The 26,638-nt window shown below is 38.9% G+C and overlaps 1 protein-coding gene across 1 annotated transcript; it reads right to left on the bottom strand.

Moving 5' to 3' along the window:
- Positions 1-1,340: 1,340 nt before the first annotated feature.
- On the bottom strand, positions 1,341-4,294 carry LOC124320831 (myosin-11-like). The gene is made up of 3 exons (XM_046783734.1): positions 4,259-4,294; positions 3,938-4,180; positions 1,341-3,632 (listed from the first exon to the last, which is right to left on the bottom strand). Exons 1-3 carry the CDS (start codon positions 4,292-4,294, stop codon positions 1,341-1,343), a joined length of 2,571 nt encoding a protein of 856 aa, XP_046639690.1.
- Positions 4,295-26,638: the final 22,344 nt, after the last annotated feature.

A 26,638-nucleotide genomic window follows, 5' to 3' on the forward strand; every position in this document is an offset into this window, starting at 1 on the left:
AACTAATCCTAAAAACGAGAGTAGTTGCTTTACGTTTTGTGGTTCGGGGTAGTTTAGAATTGATGTAATTTTCTTATTGTCTGGATGAAAACCATTTACTGTAATCACGTGACCTAAGTATTTAATTTTTGTTTTGAAAAAATCGCACTTACTTAATTTTAATTTTAATCCTTCATTTGCCAGAAGCTTAAAAATAATTTCCAAATGTTTTATGTGGTCATCAAGCGTTTTACTGAAAACGATGATGTCGTCAAGGTAAACAAGTGTAAATTCGTACAGCACGTCCTTTAATACATTGTTCATTTCTCTTTGGAATGTGCCTGGTGCGTTGCACAAACCAAATGGCATACAGTTAAATTCATACAAGCCATACTCACAAATAAAAGCTGTTTTATATTTATGTTTTTCTTCGATCTCGATTTGCCAGTATCCACTGAGCAAATCTAGAGTCGAGAAATACCTGGCACCGTGTAGACTATCAATAATTAGCTGAATGTTTGGTATGGGGTACCTGTCTTTTATGGTTACACTGTTTAACTCACGATAATCCACGCAAAATCTCATCTGTCCTTCTTCTTTTTTAGCTACTAAAAGAATAGGTGATGCAAAAGGGCTTGTACTGGGCCTAATTATATTATGTTTTAACATGTCTTCTATTTGTTTTTTTACAACAAGTCGTAGCCTTTCAGGCGTTCTCCTCATAGGCATAACGTTCGGAAGCTTGGTTGTACGTATAAGGTGCTTGACTGATTTTGCTTTTCCTAGCTCATTTAAATTCTCAGTAAAAAGCGAAAAATTTGAAATTAAAAGGTTCTTTAAATTTTCTCTGTGTGTTGTTGGTATGCCTTCTAAATTAAATTGGGGTGGATCAACTATGCTAATTGAGTTAATCTGTAATGGCGGTATTATAAGTTTCTTTAACTCGTTGTCTTGTTTATAGCTAATCGATCGTTCGCTAGGATTTATTATTATTTCGTTGGTTGCCAAGAAATCGTAACCTAAAATACATCCTTCTTCTAACTCTGACATTACATAAAATGGATGTTTAAACGAGTGTCTACGAGCTAGTCTAATATTTAGCTCGTAGCATCCTCGTGGTTTGACTAACTCTCCTGATACTGTTCTAAAAAGCTGTGTGCTATCGTTGGCGGTATTTATTTCTTTAACTTCTCCATAGGGTACATTTATAAGTAGTCGATGTGCAAGGAAACTAGCTGAGGCACCTGTATCTACTAAAGCTTGTGTCTTTAGACCAGAAAAACTCACTGGTATACGCATTAACTGCGTAACGCTACATATTACGGGTATATTTATATTTACAACACTGTTACTCGATAAACCTACTGCTGTTCTGTTGATGGGGGCGGGGGCACGCTGCGACATTCTCGCGCGTAGTGGCCTCGCTTTCCACAAGCATAACACTCTATATGTCTCTTATTTCTAAATCCTTGGGCTGGGTTATACCAAGCGTTATGCTGTGGCCTAGCTCCAGGGGGACCTGAGGTAACGAAGTTATTTTGGCGCGGTACCTGATGGGCACGAAACGTTTGGTTTCGAAAATGCTGGGGATATTCACTTAAATTCTGAAATCTACGACGAGGATTAAACATAGGATTAAAATTTTGGGGACGCTGAAATTGTCCTTGTGATCTGTTTGAATAATTTTGTGGTGGTGGAGTTGGCTCTCTTCTCGGACGGTTATCTAGTGTATCATTATATCTGTTACCACTAGAACTACGTGATCTATGGTGTTGATTATTCGTACCTCTAGATCGAGGAATATTTCTATCCGCGCTGTGTTGGCGGCTTGGGGGGTGCTGAAAACGGATCCGATTTTCCGAATTGGACCGTCTACGATCGCCGGAAGGTGATCTGTGTCTGTTAAAGGCGTCGGCAACTGCTATTGAGGGAAAATCAATCTCGTTGTTTTCCTGTGGAGCATTTTTTCCGATAGTTAGACCGGCTAACTGTTTCTCTAAATGAACAATCTTTGTTTTCTGCCGCAAGATCTCTATATCTTGCTCGTTATCGTGTGCAGAGATACCTGCTATAGTGGCCTTTAAACTCTTATCTTCATTCTGTTCCATTCTATTAACTAAAGTTTCTGCGGCGTAGGCGTTTTCGCATACGTCTTCGTAAGCACTATCAACATCCATGCGGCTCCAAACTATTTTCAATATTTTTGGCAAGAGACCCTTTAAAAGAATTTTTTGTTTAGCTTCGCCTCTCATTTGACTCAGAGATATTGCTAATGCCTTAGCTTCGTTCGTCGCTTTGTCACCTAATGTAATTTCTTTTCCATGAATGATGTCATATAACTGATTAATTCTACTAACGAAAGTCTGTGTGCTTTGATCGGGGGTCTGCCGAAGCTCGTTTAATTGTTTTCTTAAATTTTCTAACTCTGTTTCTGTAAGAAATCTATTTATTAAAGCTTTTTCCCATGCATCGTAATCTTCCTCATCTTGTGCTCTTTCCATATAATCACTATGCCAATCCGCAGCATCTCCTCTTAGTCTATCTGAAAAATATTTAATTTTATCTTTCTTCTCCCACCCTGCGCTTTGTGCGACTCTTTCCGCATCTTTTAACCAATTATTAACTAACTGCTCTCCTCTTTTGCCTTTGAAAATCGGGATAGATTTACGTTCGTCCTGTGAATATAATTCGCGTAAATGGCTCTTAGTTATTGGTGCATCTTCATTACTATTGCCTAATGTCATGGTTATAATATTAGTTGTTTGGGTGGGCTTTGAATGGGTTTGCGTATCTGCTACTAAAGTTGATTTCAAATGTTTTTGAATGTATAAATCTTTAGCTTTAAGTTCTTGTTCGAGGTCAGAGATTTTATTGGACAAGTCTCGTTTGGTTGTTTTCAAAAGTTTTATGCTTGCTTCTTTGGAGTTGGCTTCAATTTGCAATGTGTCTAGCTTTTGAGATAGTTCTTGGTTTTTATTTGTAAGTGTTGTTACGTCGTCTTCTGTTAATTTACTTGCGTTCTTCAAAGCTTCGTGTGCGTTGTCTAATAGATTGTAGCTATGGTTTAGTTGTTTTATTTTATCTTCAGTATCTTCCTTAAGTTGTGATAGAGAATCCCTTAAATCATTTATGCAGTCGTTCTGTCCTATGATTTCGCTCTTAGCTTTTTCTAGATTGGTTTTAACTGTCTCATATTCTGTCAAAAATGTTTTACTCTCATCGCTTGCCTGACTTTCTTTGGGTCTATTATTAAAATCTGCTATTAAAGTTGCTTGTTTAAAATTTGTTCGGGTTAATGTTTCTACTTCTGCTGTTAAACGGGTGTTTTCTAGATAAGAATCAGCTACTTTCTTTGAAAATTCTCTCCTTACTTTATCTACCTCTTTTTCAATCTTTTTCGTTTCGTTCGCTACGTCTTGTTCAAGATTCTTTGCATACTCATCTAATGCTAATTGTTTGAAAAGAAGTTCCCTCTTAAATATTTTAAATGCTTTATTCCGAAAATCTACTTCTCGACTATGAGCTTCTCTAACATTTTGTAACAAAGGGTTAAATTTATTGGGGTCTGCTTTTAATTCTACGAAATATGTCCCTAATTTTTCTAAAACTTTTTCTTTAGCCTCACCGGTAAGATAAACTGAACTTCCAAACTCCTTTTTATGCAATTCAAATGTATACTGTTTCAAAAAATGATAAACTTGACCTGTGACTTCCTTTCTTTTTGCAATATAACTACTTCGTGTTAAGCGTTTATCTGAGGTTTCATCTATAGTACTTTTACAAAGACTTATTAAATTTGACCAATGGGTAACAAAATTGTTTCTAACTTTTAGTACACTATCAGCTAAGGAATTTACGTACGCGTCTTCTTCTAGGTCTATCTCATCAATTAAAGACTCATTAATAGCTGTAAACGAAGTGTCGCTAATTGTTGTTTGAGGATTCGTCATTCACTTACAGTTTTGAGAAAATTGATGTTTCCTTCCTCGATGTAGATGATCTCGTTGTGGGTTGTCTGGTCGTCTGGTCGTCCTGTCGTCTGGTCCAAGGTGGTGTGGCAGCTGGGGGCGATGTTCCTTCTCGTTGACTCACGGCAGGTCTTGAAGTCCAAACTGGCACGTTCACCAATTTGTGATGATGAGTCACAGGAGTCAAACGCGAGAGGTGCGGTTAAAGGTGTATTGAGAAACAACCAAGACAACTGTAACACGATTACAAGCATAAGCGAGTGACCGTATTCAACGAGACCTCAAATAGATCGAATGTCCGATTTATATACGGGATGATGAGCGATGGCTTGTCTGATGGTAGCCATGCCTGTTAAAGTAATTAAGACGGTGCGTATGGTAAACGCATCAACAAGTGTGAGAACTTGTCAATGGCTTTGCCATATGCTGTGAATTAACATTACACAATCATAACACGCCAGACTAAACGTCCCACGCGATACACTAAATAGAACAATTTCATTTTTTCTTTGCATGTACAATCGTCTCTATCAATGCCTATCTCTTCTCTTAATATCATTCATTTAATCAAAAAGTGAAAGTGCCAACTTTAACTAAAAAAGGGGACGTATGATATTGCAACAATGTATTGCCCGTCGGCTAAGGATTTGATCGTTGAGGCACGCCGATAGGTTGTTATAATAGGACCAATACTTAACCGATAGGTTGCTGGTCGGCTACAGATGGCGATCGGACAAAAGACTCAGTATTCGAGAACAGTATTTCTGTGAAACATCACCGTAATAATGATCGGAGATTACCGCTGATTCTGCAATATCGTGGATGGGAGAATTGTAAAGAATGTACAAAATAGGACTAGCACGGATCCTTGCGGAACACCATAGACTAGGGGGGAGGGGGTAAGAGTTGAAGTGACGCCACGAACACTGACTGACTGCCGCCTTCCGTCGAGATACGAGGCGAACCATGCAAGAGAAAGGCTAGAGACACCAAAAAAAGGCGACAGGCAATCCAGTAGAATGGTGATGGTGTTGAAAGCAGCGCTTTGATCGAGAAGTGTGAGAATGACAGCATTGCCATTGTCGAACGACGATAGTAAATCGTTCAAGACTTTTAGAATGGCAGTTTTGGTGGAATCGGCAGCTCTATAAGCAGATTGCACGTAGACAAAAAGAGACTGGGATACTAGGTGGGAGACTAGCTGTTAAGCAACCACACTTTCAAGAAGTTTGGAGAGAAAAGAGAATAGGGACCAAGATCTATAATTAGAGAGCACATCAGGGTCAAGGCCTTGTTTTTTCAATAATGTAGTGATTATAGCGAGTTTCATTTCACGAGGGAAAATTCCAGAAGAAAGAGACAGATTAATAATGTTCGTTATAGAAGGAGTCAAATCAGACAAACATTCCTTGAGAACAAAAGTTGGTATTGGATCAAGAGGGGAGGACTAAAGGGCAGGACAAAATAAGAGACGAAATATCACGAACTTTTACTGCTGAGAAAGTTTAAAAGGCAGTAACAGGTCTATGGGTGTTGGTGCAAAAATTCCGCGTCAGCTTTGCTGGTGTAAAAGAGAATCAGCTTGTGCCTCATTCCAAAATTATATAACTAAAACAACCAACCAAGAGAATGTCGATGTCCGTTCTTCTAGGATAACTACTTCCTCAAAAGAGGAGCAATGTATGAACTTTCCCAATCTTTTATTTCACTTATTAACTGTTTTTGTCATAGAACTTTAACCTTATTCAGACAAATTTTGAGTGATATGGATTCCCTTGGTTTGTATGCCACTGGAGATTCTCCTAATGAATGTAACATTCATGTCAACAAGCAAATATGAGATGAAAGTTCTGTCACTCAGAAGCTTTATATCATTTTACGAGAAATGCTGACCATGTGAATTTAAATTTCGTCGACAGGTACAACAAAGGTCTTGAATGCAAATTAGATTTATTGTGACTATATTTCTTTTCGGATAGATTGTGGCCTGTGCTAACCAATGGACAGAAAGAATAGAAGAAATGTCTGGTAAAGTTTTGAAAACTCCTCCATTTTTATATCTTCGTGTATGGAAGCTGTATTTATGGAGGAATGAAACACGATGTTTTCCTTGGAACCCATGAAAAAATGGACCTGTGATCTTTTGGAAATTGTCTAATCAAAACTATTTAGTCAAACCTTATCTTTTGTCGCTGATCTGCCAATCCTTATCTTTTGCGTCGTGTAAATCTGTTTGTCTTTCCATGGTTAAATACAAAAGTTAAAGCAGTTGTATAAAGTATAGTCAATTTAGGTCTAACTACGAAGATATCAGGATAGCAATTTGTGATCCAAAAACGTCGTTTTGGTGACGGCAATGAGCAGTCCACGCTTGGATGTCGTATGGACAAATATTTGATGACGTTCAAGGGCTGTTCAAATTACCACGTTGTACGGAGTGACATTGGGATGGGCGACGTCCGTCCTATTGTCGTCGGATTGGACGTCCGACTCAGACGAGTCGGATCTATGTCGTCCATCCCATGGATGGAGGTGTGCTACCAGGGGCTTAACCAAAGTTGTTTGGACAAACCGCTTTATAAAAAAACTGTCTGCTAACTCATGTACAAAATACTACAGATGCGAGCGGTCTATGAACCTCCTGAAGGACAACCTGTGATCACCGGAGCTACAGCCGTGCTGGGACCAATCCTAAATGCAGTAGCAATTAAGGACTGGAACACGAAAGATTGTACAGCACGTCAAATCCTACTCTCAACAATTGAGGAAAAACTGCATAACACGTTGGTCGGATACAAGACAGCTTTCCAAATATGTATAAGACTCTCGTCACAACAAAAGAAGTGTGCAGCCATTAACAGATACGTAATAGAGTTGTTGCATGAATAAGGGAATCGTTGAAAAAAATATCATTAGAATCAGTTTTTCACGCTGATTCTCATGTATTTCTTTTTTTTTTAATAAAGATTTCCCCCCGTAATCTCACTTCAAAGTTGAGATTAGCTCCCTCCATTTTAAAACGGACCCCACGCCATTTTTGGTGGGCGGTCCTTAAAATGGGATGAATTTCCCCCTTTTCACTCTCTTCGTCTTTCGCCTTTCGACCCTAAGGGCAAAAGAGGGGGTATAGGCAGCACGAAAAAGGTTGAAAAGGGGGGAAAAAGAGCAAACTTCATCCCATTTTAAGGAAAAATGGCGGGGGTCCGTTTTGAAGTGGGAGGAGCCTAACTGAACTTTGAACACAGATTACGCTCTGAAGAAATTATTTTAAAAATATAAAAATAATACCATGAGAATCAGCATAAAAAATTGATTCTTATGATAGTTTTTTCAATGGAATCCCCTATTCATGCACCAACCCTATTCAAAGAAAGTTTCTTAACTACGGCTACCAACAAGGTAATTTACTTAGTCTCTTCATGTAGCAAACTTTTTATTTGTGCTTTTCTCGTTGTCCAGGCCATGACGCCATGTCTCACATCTCAGCCACTGAGAACTTTGTCGAACAACTCAAAAACATGGTTGAAGCCCCAACTCTTTTGCAAATCTGCACCAAAATTATCTACACTCTTCCACCTCACCTGGCTCTTCCAGAAGAAGAACAGATTATTTCATTGCTGACAGCAAAATAATGAACGAAGAGAGTAAAAACGAAATGTTTCAGCCTCAAGATCTTGGATATTTTGCAGCTAGCAAAGGGTATCGAGGTGGCAGCAGAGGTGGATACGGTGGTAGAGGAGGCTATTCGGCTGGCACCAGAAATCAAGACGGTCCACCTGCCAAAAGACAAGGTACACTGGTCCACCATGTGACTTCTGCACGACCATGGGCACTACCGCCACACATCCTACATCAGAGTGTAGAAAACGGACTCACGCAGCTAAACGAGACTCAGCCAACTCCGCCTTTATTAACTTACCAACCTTGGACTTTGCTTACCAGCTGCCTTCAGTCCCCTAGCTCGTCTTGATTTATCCGATTGGTTAGTTGATTTTGGAGCCACGGCTCATCTTACAAACCAGAAAAATATTCTACATAGCATCGCCACTGTCCAATAGACAGCTGGGTCATACAAGGAATTCATGAGTCAACTACTGACGTCCACGCCTACGGCGTTGTCGTATTTGAAGCAACGGTTAATGGAAAAAGACGAAATAGCTTACTCAAAAAATAGAACTGTATTTTCCAGACGGCGGGGTCAATCCGATCTAGATTGGCGCTGTTACTGCTCTTGGTACACAAGTAACCTTGTATTTTAAGAGGTTTTATTCTTTTTAAACGACATGGTTGAAGTGACTAGTCGCAGGGCAAGCAGACAACTTTATAAACTTAACATCAAAGCATTCAGTCATCTCAAGAAGAGCAAGCCTGTGTCGCTAAACAATCAGCAGCCTCTTCAATCAACTGGCTCTTCCGTTTCGGTCACGTCAACTGCATAAGAATTCAACGCATGGCGTCAACCAACGCAGTAGAAGGACTAGTCATTACAAACCATGACGTGCCTCGTGTGCGAGGGTGTGCGAGGGCTGCATCTATGGAAAGTTCAGCCGCTGCCCATTTCACTCTTATACTGAAAAACCAATTGAAGTAGGACAAGTGATGATCACAGACGTCGGCGAAGAAGCAGGCATTAGTCGACAATACACCGTCGCCTACTCCCCTCAGCAAAATGGAACCTCGGAAGAGATAACTGGACAATCGTAGAATCAGCACGAAGCGCCCTGTACGGAAAAAGAACCTGTAATTCTGCAAGTGTTACTACGGCTCTGGGCTGAAGCACTAGCTTAATCCGTATACACTCTCAATCGTACGCTTTCCCGTACCAGACCGGTCACACCTTATGAAAAATATCACGGTAACAAACCTAATATAAAATGTTTCTCATCTTCGTCCGTTTGGCTGTGTCTGCTATGTTCATATTCCAGATGAAACACGACAAAAATGGGAAAAGAAAGGAGAAAAGGGAATGTTTCTGGGATATGATGGCACTTCAACTGGATTCCGCGTCTTAATATTAGAAACCTCTTAAATCAAAGTCAGTGTCGACGTCACAATTGACGAAGGAAACGATTCAAGCACGAAGCCTGCAAGCAGCTGCCTGCCTCCAAGCACACGCAGCAACAAAGCCACGCCACTCCTCTAAAATTTTCTTTTTCAGCCTAACAGCTATCGACTGATACAAACCAACCTTCTGACGAGAAGGACACACCTTCAAAAGACAACCAAGATGCCCCCGTCGTCCCATTGACCGAAACGCAGAACAAAGCTAATGAAGCTCAATCTGAACACGACGGAAAGGCAGAATACCAGAGAGACGAACGATAAGGACGCAATAAGGACGTCCGATAAGGATTCAAACAACGCAACCAGTCACGAAGAAATCCATATCTGCGCCAATCGACGGTATCCCCTACGCGGTCATCAACACAAGGTGATCAAGAGCATTCAGTCAATCGTTATCTATATCTCCGAGCCATTCGAGCCTCGCTCGTACCAGAAGGCTGGGAGCTGTAAGGAATTTTGCTGGATCTTTAAAGTGAAGCCGGCACCCTGAGCACCCATACTCGCTATAAGTCACGTCTGTTCGCCAAAGGCTATGCCTTAGTCGAAGGTATTGACTTCACTGAAACCTACTCTCCTGTAATTGGTTACGGCTCCCTACGTGGTATTCTGTCAACGTGCGCAGTTCTGAATTTAGACATGGCTCATTTGGATATTAAACGACCTTTCTTTACGGTCTAGTCGACGCAGAAATTTACATCCATCAGCCGGTAGGTTTTTTAGTACCGGGCAAGGAGCATTTCGTCGGCAGACTAGTAAAATGCATCTACGGACTGTAGAAGTCCGCACGGGTGTGGAACTGTAAATTCAACAACTTCCTTCTCAAATACGGCTTCACGCGAAGCCAACACGACCCCTGTGTTTACCACCGTCACCGAGAGGAGGAGATTTTAGTCATCGTGATCTGGTCGAGGAGGTCGATGAGATCGAGGACGACCTCGTGTGCAGCAATAGCAAGACAGCAGTCGCTGAAGTCCTGGCCTTCCTTGGCGAACATTTTGAAATGAGGACACTGCCAACTGACCGCTTCGTTGGACTCCAGATTGAAATAATCAGGGAATAAAAAAGCGGTTTGTCAATCAGGTCGGATTTACCGAAAAAAATTCTATCCAGATTCAGCCATGTGTTATATTTGACACCTTTCCCTTCTTTCCTTACCACCCAAATTCGGCCCATAAACCAAACCCAGTTCCCCACAATATGGATAGGTGGGTATTGGTAAAAAAATCACCGTTCGGATTTTATTGCAGGATACTGTACCTGCCACCACACCGGCCTCTTCTGGTATATATTATGTATCTCGGAAAGGCGCTTGAAGGGAAGACAACGTACGAGGCTTGGGATGTGAGGAAACCAAATGTTTTAAATCTTGCAATGAATTTTTCGTTTGTCTCATTTGATCAGCATGCCGAAGCAGGTGAAGGAATATTTGTCAATGACTGTGATTCAACTGAACCGGGGCCTTCTGTGACTTGTAGCGTTCTGTGACAGTAACTCCTCCGAGATCTAGGGTAGTACCGTACCTTTCCCAGTTATATTAAGCCGTTGGAGAAAGTCCTCTCGAAACAGCGTCCAATCGCTGCCCTCGTCTATCAGCACTGATATTGGAATGAGTTGGCCTTCTTCTCTGTAAGCTTCCATCTGTATAACACCTAGCGCCACATTGACACGATCTACAGTCCCCTCCATAAGTATGGGATCACCCCGCGCCGTTCCATAAGGCGGCGTGTATTTTTCATATGGGTTTTTCGGGTGGCAAAAATCGAAAAAATGACATAAATTCACCAAACTTGGGATTTATGTCATTTTACGTTTTTTCTATTGTCTGAATTTTTTTCAGATTTTTTCCCCTATTTTTTATGCCTAGAAAAGTGGCGCACAAAGTATCGGATCACTCCGACGGCGGCCGTGTTGTCTTATGGCTCAAATGGGCTTTTCATATTGCTTTTTATATATTTAATTTTTAAGAAGGAATTTTTATATTCAAACCCTTTTTACATTTCCCTTTTATAAATTAACTGTAAGATTTCCATTATGATCGGAACCATTTCCGAATTTTCCCAGATTTATTAATTTCCCCAGTTGCTAAAATAAGAGACTACAGAAGAGTTCATTTAGGGTTTGCAACCTCTATCAGCTGGCGTAGGCCGTAAAATTAGTGTCGTTTCTATACGCCCCTTAAGTAAAAAAGGAAGCAGAGCGCCAGTGGTGTATAGAAACGACACTAATTTTCCGGCCTACGCCAGCTGATAGAGGTTGTAAACCGTAAATGAAGTCTTCTGTAGTCTCTTATTTCAGAAACTCGGGAAACGAATAAATCTGGGAAAATTCGAAAATAATTCATATCATCATGAAAAACTGACAGTAAATTTATGAAAGGGTATAGTATACACGGTTTGAAAATAAAAATTCCTTCTAGAAAATTAATTATATAAAACGCAATATGAAAAGCCCATTTGCGCCATAAGACAACACGGCCGGCGTCGGAGTGATCCGATACTTTGTGCGCCACTTTTCTAGGCATAAAAAATAGGGGAAAAAATCTGAAAAAAATTCAGACAATAGAAAAAACGTAAAATGACATAAATCCCAAGTTTGGTGAATTTATGTCATTTTTTCGATTTTTGCCACCCGAAAAACCCATATGAAAAATACACGCCGCCTTATGGAACGGCGCGGGGTGATCCCATACTTATGGAGGGGACTGTACCTTGGCTGAAAGTAATGTGTGATAGCTGTTACCCTTGGCGTGTTTCTCTCCAGGATCATGAAGCAATGGGTGCTGAATAATATAATGACATCCGTTGACTCCACAACCCTTTCCAAATTTGCAATCGGCTGCAGAGTGTCTCGTCCCGAAACATTTCATGCAAAAGCGTCGTTTGACGCAGAACCGTACCTTTTCTATCGTAGGCATTTCTTTGAATGTTCGGCAGGCCATCAATTGGTGCTCCCCCTCACAGCAATAGCAGTGACTCTTCGGTTTGTCTGTAGTGCCAGGCTCAAGGCTAATGTGATTGGCGCGCTCTGTTGTTGGTTTATGGCTCCACATCAACCTCGCCATCCACGAGTTAACTGACTATATGTGCCACGGCTACCATGGTTTCTTGAATTTTGTCCTCTGCAAACTTGCTCGTTCGTGCCACAAGCGTCTTGTACACAACAGCCCGATAAATTACTGGCTTTACTCCCACCTCTACCAGCAAGAGTTTAAGTCAAAGTTGACGCTCGTACATTAGGTTGGTCCATTCCACTCGCACCTATGACAATTTTAATTTCAAATAATATGTATCACTGAATGTACTGATTGAGATATAGTATTTACCACATTGTTGAGCAACTTGAGATGTCGATGGTTCCATTTCTTCACTCCATCCTCGTCCATGAGATGGTAAATTTCTTGATGCATATGCAAGTTTTTGGCCTTTGCCAATTTCACTTAAACCTACAAATGTAAAAAATTTGTAAACTATTGTACGTATAAAGTTGTATCAACGAATTCAAACTTACAAGGTTTCTGGGTAACTTGAATTGTTGATGGACCAATTCCTTTACTCCTCTTTTTCCAATCCCAGTTAAATTATTCAACACGTGTGAAGGTTGCTGGCCCCGACAGGTTTCGCTTACACCTACAAATATAAAAAATGGGAATAACTTGAATTGTTGTGTTTAATTGATTTCTACTAACAAGACTGAGCAACTTGAGATGTCGTTGGACCAATATCTTCACTCGATGGGGCAAACTTCTTTTGTATCTTCACTCTATTAGCTTGTTCGAAAAACAATTTTACAAATTCTTTGTCTACACGCATGAAAATTAATGTTTAGTTAATCAAATCACAATAAAAATTCACAATTATAATTACCAGTAAGAATTTTTTTGCACTTCCTCTGTTAAATGAATATTGTATTTCTTCTCTTAAAAGGGAATTTGAACTACAGAACGTTTAAGATCGTTCATTCTCACTTCCAATCGCTTTGGAAAGCATGTGGCAACTGGGATGAAAAGAAAAAAAAACAAAACCTAAAAAACCTCCTTCAAAGCAAGATAGAAAAGATAGAAAAGATTACCTTTTTATCGATGTGTTCGTCATTTTTCGAACCACTTCCCCGTTTTTTATAAGTGATACCAAGTTTTTTTAAGCAATCTGGTGCATAATTCTCTTAGCCAACCAATAGCAAGTGTTTCACGCAAGCTATCAAAATAATCCGTACGAACCATAGCATCGAAAAAGTCCAAAGACGACTTTAGACACGCTCCTGGGTTCGTTAAGTGAAAAATTTTTTGGTCGTTCTTTGGCATTGCAAGATTTAAGAAAATCTAATCGTAGTGGGAAAATAAAGTATAAAAACAACAGAGAATTTACGTAATTTTTACGCTGTTATTTTGTACTGCTTAGTAGTAAAAAGAATCTTTTTCCCTCAGTGTACAACAAAGTTTTTTTTTTGTGAAAGTATCAGAATCGAGTGAAGAAAATGAATATGATAGAAGAAATTGGAATTTTATTAAATCAATTTCTTGCGTTTATTAAACTGGCTGACCAAGACGACAATAGTTTTATAGAACAAATAGTAAGCAGAAGGCGAAGAGATATTCTCAGACGGCTTTTAGAACGCCATCGTGTTGTTGTGATGCGATTTGAAGGAAATAGGTCGATGTATTACTCATCAGATGTCGGAACTTGGTTTGAAACTTATCCCGAACAACAATTCAAACGAGACTTTCGCTTTACTAAACCTACCTTTCAGGTAAGAAAACAAATCGTTCCTAGTGGCACACGATGGCCGTTGGATATCCACCCTTAATCTTAGATTGATCCCAAATGATGTACTTTGGATGTGTTTTGGACATCTTAATTACCGTTCCATACCAAGTCTCGAGGTTATCTGTGGATGATCTAAAGTACATCCTATGGTCATCCATAGGATGTCCTGTGGATATCATATTACGATAATCACGTAAAGATTAAAGATTAAGATAGAAAAGCAAGCTTATCAGCTCGCCACGAAGGGATAGTCGTCCTTAAATGAAAAATTCAGGGCCTTTTGTTCAGCCGGACTTTTTGCTAAATGCCTTCCCAATTTTTCAGAATTTTTCTTTAAATTCTATGTTTTTTCTCTGAAATTTTGTGAAAAAAAAATTCTATCGAAAAAAATTTTGATTTGTCTGAGTCATGGTTAACAAAGGGCATGGGTCAAAACAATATTTTTATTCAAAAAAAAAGTAAATCTATAATGAGACTTGAACCATGGCCCTCTTCATTATCATGCCAGTGCTATAACCAAAAATCTATTTTTCGTCTTTTAATTTGATCCAGTATCAAATGAAAATGATTGTTGTGCGTCAGTGTCGTGTTTTTTATTGGAAAATTTTCATCGCGATATTTCATCAGTTCTGCACCTAGACTACACATACCCTAACCTATTCACGCCGATGTTCACGGTAAACGATATTGGTGGGAGGCGGACTTGAACCAGCCATCTTCGCCACTCGAATCTAAAGTCATAGCAACATCATACAACGACAACTAATTCGGTTGATCAATCTTTTTGCAAGAGCAAAATGGTTTCCGGCGATATATTTGCAGGATAGAGGGTTTTCACGCTAAATGGAATTATTTTTGTTCTGGTCGTTTTTAACTAAACGTAAATAACTTGCAATCCTGTGGGATTTTTAATTCACAGTTTGATATCCTTGCAAGTTATTTACGTTTAGTTTGCTCAAGTCATATTTTCCTATTTTTACACATAAAGTTCAATGATTAAAAAAAAACATCTTTTAGTTTAAAAACTGCAAAACATGAATGAAATCTGATTATTGCGTCATGGTGGGGTCATCAAAGATTGCGCCATCACGGCGATGCTATAGACATCTGGTGGTGATTTATTTTGACCTAAAGTGAAAAAGTTGTAGTCGCAACCGCCAGATGTCACTAGTCGTAAAACAATTATTTTGTCAGTTTTTCATTAATTACGGGAAAACAAATTAAGTAAATGAAATTATTTTTTTTCTGGTCGCACCGCATATTTTTTGTGTAATTTTTAAGACCAAAAAGTCCGAAAGCTATCGTGAAACGTCCGAGCTATGGAGCGTTAAAGACAGACATACAAAGTAACAGGCTTTTTTTTTTCTGCGTATGCGATTATTAGCTTCGCCCTTCGGGCTCGCAATCATGTACACATATGCTTATACACATGGTACATCAGTAGAAATTTACTCACTTGATCACCTTAGTCTTTCAACATACATATGTTATTTTATTTCAGATGAAATACTTTTGACTGATTCTGGGTTTGAACAATCGTCCTAGAGATTACCAGTCGAGTACTCTAACCACTAGACCATAGACTGATATATAATAGTGACTTGAAAACCTATAGGTTGCTTAGTGTTCGCGATCTCTGTGTGTTAACGAGACTCGCTGTGACACGCTGGGCGTTGATAATAATGTTTCGTGATGAGGGAAAAAAATAAAAAATAAATAAAAAATAAAAAATAAAATAAAATAAAATAATAATTAAAAAATAATAATAAAAACGATGACCTAACGGATGTCTCCTGGAGGTAACAAGGACAAAAAAAGGACATCTTTAGGCTATCATTGCTAGACATCCTATGGCTGTCTTATCTCCATCAGAAATTTTCAATTTGGATGTAGATATGGCTGGGATGTACAGACGTGCCATGGACGTCCAAGGGAGGAAAAGTGCCACTAAGCACTTACCACTTACAAAGCCAGAATTCTTTTACTGATTTAACAAAGCTCTTTCGATAACGAACTATTGTTGTGCATAACATAGAAAAATATTTTGTTTTTAGGTATTTGTTGAGTTAGTGAGCCCCTTCATACTAGGAGATTATGTATGTAACGGCCTTCCTGTCACAGAAAAATTAATGTAGGTGGTCTGGTGCTTTGCGAATCGAGAAGCATATCGTGTTTTATCAAGAGGTTTTGCCATTCATCAAGTAACTGTACACTACGTCCGGAGGGAGGGAGCCCCCCCCCCCCGTACTCGACGCCTTTGCATCAGGGCATAGTCTTAGCTCGGCTAACAACAACTATCAGGCAACTTACAAAGGCAAGAAAAAATCGTCATTTCGTTGCAAACCATGTTTTTGGGATCACCAGAAAGCTACCAGCAAGCAGTCAGTTTCACTCGCCAGTTGCCTCGCCCAAGGAGACAGCTCAGCCAGTGGTAATTAGGATATCCTCTCTACCTCGAATGCCAGAAGCAATTCGAAGCGCCTGTTGTCTGCGGCCAATAGCATAGAAGAAAATCTCTTCGAACCAAAGAAATTCAGATATGAAGATCTAAACTGTATCACGGAACTGAAAGAGAAGAAGAAGAACTATCTACACTAGACTCCCTCAGCAAAGAGGATATAACCACGAAACTGGGGGAGGCACTCAAGTTTGTAAAACTACAAAACGAACGAATCTCCAACCTTGAATCGGAGCTTCTTAATTCCAAATTGGCCTTCGCCAATGCCCCCAGCTAGCCGAGTATATTTCCCAAATATTGCTAATATATTATATACCTACAATTAAGATGTTGGTAAAATACTTTTTTTTTAAATATTTTTCAAATATATTTTTGCACCCAAATCTGTTGGCTCACAATATTTTTTCAAGTTATTTTCTTCTATTGGTAAAATAACAGTTTTACTACTTTTAAACTTTGGCGAACGTTATTTGTGTTATATTTAGATGAAATCTCGTTGTTGTGTTTATGGTTATATAGTCCAGCGTGGAATATTTATTCATTTCCAACTTTTAATTAGAAATGATTCTATTTAAGTGCTGTTCTGTTTTTTGCCGAGAGTGGATTTTAACCATCATACATTGAGTCACCAAACCAATCCTATAACCACTACACCAACAGCGGTAATATAAATCAAGTCCCGTAATGATACAATTTTGTTTTCCGAGAATGTTTTTTGGTCGATAATCCATAAATTGGTATAGGCATATCAGGTATATTGGTAAGATTAGTATTTTGCTGCGTCAAGGTGGCTGTTAAATTGTTTTGTTGTTTTCCCAATAAATAACTATTATCAAAGATATATAAATCAATATTATGTTTTGTTATTTTCCCGATAACGGACCATTAAAAATGTAATAAATCCTTTTTTTATAAAAAGCTATAGTCTTTTACATTTAACAAGCGTTCAAAATCCTAAATGTTTTATATCGTATTCAATTCGTTAGTTCTGCATAAAATTGCCTAAATGAACAAACCAATTGTCTTAAAATCCAGATCTTGCACAAGTCTGGAACAACTAACTTTCTTTCTTCGAATTTAAAACTCTACCTCCACGCTAACGTGATATAATTTATATTGGACGTTAAGGAGATAAAACGTTCAAACTGCTATTATTATATATCCATATAGGTAATCCTATGGAGGTTGGTTCAAACCCACTTTCACAATCATAAATTCCTACACTGATGTAATTAAATCGATTTTGCTAACGCTGGGCTATAACCATGACAATGTTAAAGTATGCATTATCCAGCTGGTCACGTCGGGATTTTATTAATATATCCGTTGTTGGTGTAGTGGTTGTAGCATTGGATTGTTGATTTTAAGGATGATGGTTCAAACCCACTCTCGAATGAAAAGCACTAAAACAATCATTTAAGATTTGGATGTGTTAAGATGTGGTATATGTAAAAGACTATAGCTTTTCATAGAAAACAATGTATTCATCCCTGAGGTATATTTATATACGAAGGTCCTTAACAATATAGGGTGTAGGGTATAGGGGGTAGGGTAGTAGTAGCTAGTAGTGAAATTCAGAGGGTTTAATGTCCATTTTGTAATCCTTTATACGTTTCTTCCCTGAATCGTCTCCAAATTTTGTACATAATTCTGTCAAAATTTGATACATTGCGTAACGGAGTTTTCATTTTTTTTCATTACTGTTTAAAAAATTGAATTTGCGTATTTGTTACCTAGCTGGTTGCCGAATCCAAGGCAGTGATTTGCTTTTTTTGCGTAACCTTCCAACTGCCATTGCAGTGAGTGCTCAGCAGTGTAAACAAAAAGAAAAAAAAATTTGATCTTCCCAAGCAAGACAAGTTTTCTGCTATGGGAATGGGAGTGGAGAGTATGTCTTATTTGATTTTATTTGGTTTTTATGTTCTTGTTCGATTTCGTCTTTTTTCTTCTTTTTACTTTGTATTTTCCCACTATTACTTTTTTTAACTGTTTTGTTTTAATATTACCTCTGTTTGTCTACTGTTTTTTATCTTGATTTTAATAAATTTGGTTTTCCAAGTAAAATTTCTATGCCTCCTTTTTTAACAGTTAGTCATCAACCAAGAAGTTGAGGAACATTTTAAAAATGTCAGATTATACTCATTTTGAAGCTCTGGGACATCTCTCCCTTCTTCCCCTGTCCTCTCCTCGGTTATCACTTCTTGCGGTCGTGAAGAGTTACCACCGATCTTCCACTTCCATTTACCTCCGAAAGCTTTTTAAGAGTAATTTTTCAAAAATTACAAACATACGAATTGTGACAATAAATTGTTTAAAAATTTAGAAAAAAACCGGAAGGCTGGTGGTTCGATCCCACCCGGGGGCGCGTGGGATTAGAATTCCATTGTTGTGATTCTATGTCTTCGCCTCATGAACTTAAACCCTACCAAAGCTTGCAGTGTAGAGCTCACAATCAAAATTCTGCTTCTTCAACTGATGGAATCTATTGGAATTTTGCAGGGAGTCATATTCAGGGAGGAATCCATGATGACGGAAGTGGTTTCGCGGGTGCTATGGCTTATGCTATTAATGCTATTCTAATGACTTTTGAATCTACTGAAAACTTGCAGCTTTGGGTTAACATTCAACTTGTTCTTGTTTTTTTTCGGACTAACTATTCCAGGTTCAGATGTAATCTAAGGTGTATTCCCCTTCGGTGTTTATGGATTTCTTCCCCATGCAGCGTAAGTCATTTCCCACATTTCTAGAACAAAATTGAATGAATATTAATGAATATTAATGAATATGATATCATCCGGATAAAGTATTGCGGATATTTCCACATTGTCCAATTGTAGATTTCATCAGAAAGAACATACATGCTCGGCTTTTTCAAAAATTAAAAAAATCGTCTTTGAGAAAAATGTTAGCCTGTTTCCACCCACCATCGAACTGAGGACCTTCAGGGTGTAGGCCGACGTTACACTATGAAAACTTTATTAACGTAGAATTATTCTGAAATGATAAAAAATACTAATTATGGTTTGAAATGCTCTAATTTGAACAATACTTGCAATATGAAACGTCCAACGGGGGGCTCGCACCCCCGTCCCTGAGAATAAGAGTCTCATGCTCTACCGACTGAGCGAACAAGGCTTATTATTACATGTTAATTCATATAATGTAATCAGCCAAATTTTGTTGACAACAACGTACGCCATCTGTTCAATACCCGGGAAAGCCTTTGTTTTATTTTTATTTTTAAGGAAAATTTTTGAAGTTAGGAAATATAATATACAAAATTTTGTAAATTTAATTATAAAATTTCTGTTCCAAACGTAATTTTTTTCTGTGCCAGTTTTAACAGAACCATTTAAGTGATTTAACTATTGTTTGTTTTCCTCATTATTTAGAAGACGAGTAACCTGAGCCCCGTTGACATCCGGGGAACTTTGGTCTAGCGTAAAGTCGGACTCTTTTGCTATTTGCTTTTCTGTAGCTTAATCATCTGCCCGTTAAAGATTTTATCGTGGGAAATCTGCCCAGTCAGTAGATTTCGTCATCACGGCAATGCTATAGACATCTGGTGGTGATGCTGGTTGTTGCGTCATATTGCGTCATAACGGTCATCACGGTCGGTACCGTCATCACGACATCTGGTGGTGATTTGTTTGGGCATGTTTGGGCATGTTCCATTTTGGGGGAGGAGTCTGTGTTGACACATTATCCGTGACAGACACAGGCTCCTCCCCCAAAAGCTTGTTCTTTTATTATATATCGATTACATGCTGTAATTTGCACACACAGTCAATCAAGACAGGGTAAGTCCATCTTGATTGACTACGCATAGGGAGCATAGGGACTTTGGCAAGGAAGAAGAGTGCGTAGTGAGAATAACCATATTTTGTACATTATAGACTAAACTGATAAAATACGCATATATAATGACAAAAAATTCGCTTATCTAAGAGGAACAGTTGGCCGAGTGGCTGAAGCCTTGTGCCTTGTGCCTTGTGCCTTGTGCCTTGTGCTACGGTGCTGTACGCCATCTGTTCAATACACGGGTAAGCCTTTGTTTTTTTTTGTTTTTTTTTCAGGAAGTTTTATGAAGATGGAAAATATTATATACATGATTTTGTAAATTTAATTAAAAACTTTCTGTTCTAAACGCAATTTTTTTTCTGTGCGAGTTTTAACAGATCCATTTAAGTGATTTAACTATTGTTTGTTTTCCTCATTATTTAGCGGATTACTTGCTGTAATTCGCACACACAGTCAATCAAGACAGGGTAAGTCCATCTTGATTGACTACGCATAGGGAGATTACCTTGGCAAGGAAGAAGAGTGCGTAGTGAGAATAACCATATTTTGTACATTATAGACTAAACTGATAAAATACGCATATATAATGACAAAAAATTCGCTTATCTAAGAGGAACAGTTGGCAGAGTGGCTGAAGCCTTGTGCCTTGTGCCTTGTGCTACGGTGCCGTACGCCATCTGTTCAATACCCGGGTAAGCCTTTGTTTTTTTTTATTTTTAAGGAAGTTTTATGAAGATGGAAAATATTATATACATGATTTTGTATATTTAATTAAAAACTTTCTGTTCTAAACGCATTTTTTTTTCTGTGCGAGTTTTAACAGATCCATTTAAGTGATTTAACTATTGTTTGTTTTCCTTATCATTTAGCGGATTATTTGCTGTAATTCGCACACAAAGTCTATCAAGACAGGGAAAGTCCATCTTGATTGACTACGCATAGGGAGATTACCTTGGCAAGGAAGAAGAGTGCGTAGTGAGAATAACCATATTTTGTACATTATAGACTAAACTGATAAAATACGCATATATAATGACAAAAAATTCGCTTATCTAAGAGGAACAGTTGGCCGAGTGGCTGAAGCCTTGTGCCTTGTGCCTTGTGCTACGGTGCCGTACGCCATCTGTTCAAAACCCGGGTAAGCCTTTTTTTTTTTTTTTTATTTTTAAGGAAGTTTTATGAAGATGGAAAATATTATATACATGATTTTGTAAATTTAATTAAAAACTTTCTGTTCTAAACGCAATTTTTTTTCTGTGCGAGTTTTAACAGATCCATTTAAGTGATTTAACTATTGTTTGTTTTCCTCATTATTTAGTGGATTATTTGCTGTAATTCGTATTTACTTAACCACGGTCTACCAGGAGAGATAGACAAACGATCGAACGAACCATGAAAGCTGAATAGGCAAGGAACCTTTAAGGATCCCTCAAATTCTGCTTAGAGAGCGAGTGTCAGGGAGGCATCGATTAACATTTTACATGGCGGGTATATACCAGGAGAAGTAGAGCAGGGGACTGAATCAAACTAAAGGGGAAGGGTGAGGTCAGCCATTAAGGAGATAGCTGAAATCTATGCCTTCCTGACGCTTGCGCTCCAAGCGGAATCTGAGGGAATCTTCAAGGTCCTTCTGGTTGATGTTCGTATACCTCTCCTGGTAGACCTTGACGTTGTATTAGTGTTGTCCATAGCAAAAATATAATGATTGGTTCACCTGTTGAGATTGACAGGTTTTCATTGTCCGATAAACATGCCTCGCGCAATTGGCTATCGCGTTCGACTGTTAACCGGAAGGCTGGTGGTTCGATCCCACCCGGGGGCGAGTGGAATTAGAAATCCATTGTTGTAATTCTATGTTTTCGTCTCATGAACTTAAACCCTACCAAAACTTGCAGTGTAGAGCTCACAATCAAAATTTTGCTTCTTCAACTGATGGAATCTATTGAAAATTTGCAGAAAGTCATATTCAGGGAGGAATCCATGATGACTGAAGTAGTTTCGCAGGTGAATACCAGTCTGCTTGGAGCAGTTGATGTAATCAACGGAATCACAATCCCCTGTCGTCTGGCGTCAAAAAGGTATTAGATTTCCTTTCGGATTATTTTAGCGACAGCTCGGTAAATATAGCCCGTTCAATGCTCTCATCCATCCTAAGGTTATCGTCAGAGAATCTAGAGGTGGGAAGGAACCCTCTGGTTTTTAGTCTTGACGCATTTAGACGTATCTGCCAACGCCCTGGACAGCCTCGCGACCTTGCAACTAGCCCGCAAGGCGACCACCCTTCTTTCTCTCACCTCGCTATCGAGATGCGCCAGTCTGGTCGCTATCCAGCTCCGTTCTATCAGCTTCTCGGAAGGTGGAGTAATGTTTCTCTTGAACCGGCCAAGAAAAGCCCAACATTCAGGCCCGCTTCACGTGCTAGCAGTCGGAGCTTGTCTCCAAGCCCGTCATATGCCCTTTTACCTGCATGCGAAACTATAGAGACCACACGGTCCCTCTGAGAAACGACTTAAATAGCAAGTCACTCTTCGTCGGTTAAAACAAGCACCACAAAACTGTAGAAAGCTCGACGATCGGACTCTGGATCAAAGAACAGCTCAAAGAAGCAGGTATCGATACGTCAGTTTTTTCGGCCAAATCATCAAGAGGAGCAGCCGCATCTTAGGCGACGAATAGAGGCGTCCAAATCCAATCGATCCTAAATCTTTGCCAATGGATCCTGGAGTCTACCTTTGCTAGGTTCTACAAAAGATCCGTACCGAAAAATACCGATTTGGTGGGCGCATCCATCTTACGCAGTCCACAGGACTCCCACGAACTCCAAATTCAAACCAAAAGTCTGGCTAGTAGTAGCTGTTGACCAAAGGGTATCTTGATTTTAAGACACAGTTAATATCGAACGAATTTACCAACAATTAGTAAATTGTTCGAGCGAGCTTTAGCTCGCGATGAACAGTTGGTATTGTTGGGGGAATGGAGTGAAGACATTGACTGTCTTCTTACCACCCATTCCACCCATTTCATTCCCGTGTTAACTTGAATTAGGTTCCGCCTCCGACTATCGACGGTCTACTAATTCATCTTTTGTTTTTTTTTGTTTTTTTGTTTTTCACTAGATCCAATTGTGGAAGCCAAAGATCCGATTTCGACCGTGGCTCATCAGGATCATCCAATCCCGCCTTATAATTTTTTCCGGCCTAAGATCCACAGCCGTGTTATGCTCCAATTCTGACGTGTTTAAGTGGTAGATACGGCCATCTGAGCGCCATCTCTCACCTTTCCCCTTCTTTTAATGTTTATTGTTTGCTGAGAAGCATCTGAAATAAAGAGGTCGCACACAGCCAATGTCTTCACTCCATTCCCCTAACAATACGAATTGTTCATTGCTCGCTCGAACAATTTACCAAGTATTGTAGGTAGAAATTCTAGCATGTGAAACCATCTATAACCCTGTGTTAATCGTTTTCCAATAGCAGAAAACTTGTCTTGCTAGGGAAGAGCCGGGGGTCCCAGAGTAAGCGCGAGAAAAATCCCTCAGAAATATATTATTTCTAAATTAACGTTAAATTGTATTCCAAATTGATATTTCTAACAAATGGGCTTTATTTTTATGATTGCATTCAAGCTTCTAATTTTTAAAAAGTTTAAAAAGTTTTGAAATATAAAAGTTACAAAAGAAAAATGAGCAGGACTATTATTAACATGGTTTCATCGGCTGAATGGTACATGAAGGGTGCTGGATCTATAAGCTGAACTATTTCAAGAAAATCCTACAAGGATGTCAGATCCAATACCTGGTGAAATAGTACAGGTAGAAATAGGACTACTGAATGGTAGAAATAGGACTGCTCGTAAGGAGAAATAGGACTAGCAATAATCAGTTGCCAAAAGTAGCCCTATTTCGACCAGTCCTAATTTGTCCAGTCCTAAAACGTAGACCTATTTCTACCACTCCTATTTCGTTTCAATCCTATATCACCGTCTACCCTTTTTGACACACAGAGTGAATCGGTGCTTCGTAGCCGTAGCTGGGGTTCGTTAATGTCGTTTTCACGGGGGCGTTTCTGAGTGCTTTTAAAAATTACCAAGCTCGGAGCTGGATTCTTCAAAATCCCACTTGGAGCGCCACGAAATCTGACAATGAACAATTATTTTGCTCGACCAGTGGAACAGTATGTCAGATGTTCCAAGCGTCCAAGCGTCTGTTAAGAAAAACAACATCGTCTGCTTCTACTTTCTGCAAAAAATGTCGAATCTGGATTTGCTTCTTGACTCCGGCCCTAGACTTCGTAGTCGAAAAAATAATCCAGATTGTGATTTTCGCTCCAAGTTTGAGCGAATTCCGTCCCAGTGGAATGGCGCGACTGGACGCTCGAGAATTTTGGGCGCCACTTTAGCGCCCACTGGAACGGATTTTGGCGAAAAGTAGCTCCATCTGTTTTTTGGAGCGGTCAAAAAAGCCCACGTAAAAACGCCATAAGAGTGCACACAGTCAAACTCCCAATAGAAGTTGCCAAAAGTCACGTGACGCCACATTTTACCCAATAAGACTATGCCTTGAGTAGTACTATCGACCATGCCTACTCTCGACATGGCACGAAAAGTGTGTTTAACCACGATGTATCAGGAGAGGTGGGCAAACGCGAGAGGAAAAAACTGTGCTAATTTTCGGTAATCATTCTCACTTCTGTCGCTAGGTTCTCTAGTGTTAGTGGCCATGAAATCTGGCGCCAAGTTTAACCGTTGTGGATAAAGCATCGTGGTTTTACAAGGGTGTTTTAGTTTAGTAATAATAAAATGCTAGTAGTGTAGTACCAGTAATAATAAATACACCATGCTAGTTTGTAATAACGTAAATTCAATTACAATTTATTGATTTTTTTCAGAAATTCGTAGTTAATTTCTTTTGACAACAAATGATTAGTGAGTTCGATTGTTCTTAGGGTTGTTATTCTTAATGCTTCCAGAGTAGTTTGCGAACAAAAAGCAGAAAGGCCTGTTAAATCACATGCAAGCTCCGTTTCCCATAGGTCTTTCAGGAATGTTTCTAAAACCTGCAATGTAAAAGAATTAATTGGTATGAATGTTGTGCAATTGTACATGTAAATAATTGTCAAATATTATGTGAAAACTACCTTTCTTCCATTCCTCCAAGTCCCATTGGACAAACTCATACCGTTAACCTTAGAATGGCCGTTCATAACATCAAATACGTTGCTCAATTTAAGAACCATTTTCTCTGTACCTTCAGTACCTTAAATAGAAAACGATGTTATGAATACCATAGTAATAACTAATAAGACAAGTATTAGTAAATAACATGCTACCTTGTAAGGAATCCTGTGTTATTTCCGGCATACTTCTGAAATACCGAAATCCATTGGCAACTGAATTAGACAGCATCTGCACAGCACTGCATACTTGACTTTCATCTTTTCAAATGTATTTGGATATAGATGCGTTTTTGTTCATCTGCTTAACCCAGAAAGAGGGGTTTTTTTTATCCTGCTTGTGAGATACAGCATTCCGTAAATCTAACAATTTGACCTTTGGACTAAAAACGATGAACAAAAAATTAACATTAAAAAATAATAATGAAAAGATAATACGACACAAACAACACGTTTCTTACTTGTACTTCCTTGATTGTGAAGATGTTATTTTCAACTGTCTTCATAAGATGAGATACATCTTCTGCCAGAATATTGAGAGATGTGTTAGAAGTTAGTCGATCAACAGTTGTCTTGAATGGATTTGTTTGAACAACAATGTTCTCTTCAATTTGTAGAACAGAAGTGATGTTTTCTTCATGTTAGTTTCGACGAGATTTTCACATCCTGTTTCTGAAGTTGTCCCTACTAGCACAAGTCTTCCATAGGACGTCCATAGAACGTCCGGCCATCCAAACTAGGTCCGTCCGTTTTCTGGCAGCTGCGGACATCCTTCTAACAGACGATTTTGATCCTCTGTTTTTGATGTCCTAGTAGGAATATCCATCAGATGGTCAGCTTGTACCATATTTTGGACGTTTCATTAATCGTTCGTTGGAACGCCAATTAAACGCCCATTTACGTCCAGTTTTGTACGTTCATTTAACGACAAAACTGGACGTCCAGTGGACATCCACGAGAAATACCTAGCCAAAATCATGAATTTTTTTCTATCAGTCGATAGAAATCGAGCAATTGTTAGCCTATCAAAATGTGCTAATAGGTTAGTTTCTATAGTTTTTACCGGTTTTTTATTATTTAATAGAATAAACAATAAAATAAGTTTAAAAAAATATGAAATTATTGTTTTATATTGTTCTTTCCGGGTATTGCATAATTATTCCATACGCATTATGGAGTTGCATCAGTATTTTATATTGATGGTATTGCTTCGTCAAGTCAATACATAAGATAATCAAATGAGTGTAAAAGTCAAAGATCTAGTGGGTAGAGTGGGAGAGTGGGATGCGAGAGAAAGGTTCGATGCTAGAACAAGTCGAATCTTTTTTCGCTCATTTTTATTTTCTTTGTTTCATCATCCATTTGACGTTCATTTTCGGACGCCAAACGGAGTACCAGTTTGGACGTCCATTGGAGAGGACATTTCGACGTCCA

The sequence above is a fragment of the Daphnia pulicaria genome, chromosome 1 (genome assembly GCF_021234035.1).
Source record: "Daphnia pulicaria isolate SC F1-1A chromosome 1, SC_F0-13Bv2, whole genome shotgun sequence".
Lineage (NCBI taxonomy): Eukaryota > Metazoa > Arthropoda > Branchiopoda > Diplostraca > Daphniidae > Daphnia > Daphnia pulicaria.

Bases quoted from the DNA above. Each gene is read 5' to 3' on its own strand.
- LOC124320831 (XM_046783734.1), bottom strand. From the start codon at position 4,294: ATGGCTACCATCAGACAAGCCATCGCTCATCATCCC. The intron at 4,181-4,258 runs GTATATAAATCG...ATCGTGTTACAG, and splicing joins AAGCCATCGCTCATCATCCC to TTGTCTTGGTTGTTTCTCAA. The intron at 3,633-3,937 runs GTAAGTGAATGA...TTGCATAAAAAG, and splicing joins ACATCAATTTTCTCAAAACT to GAGTTTGGAAGTTCAGTTTA.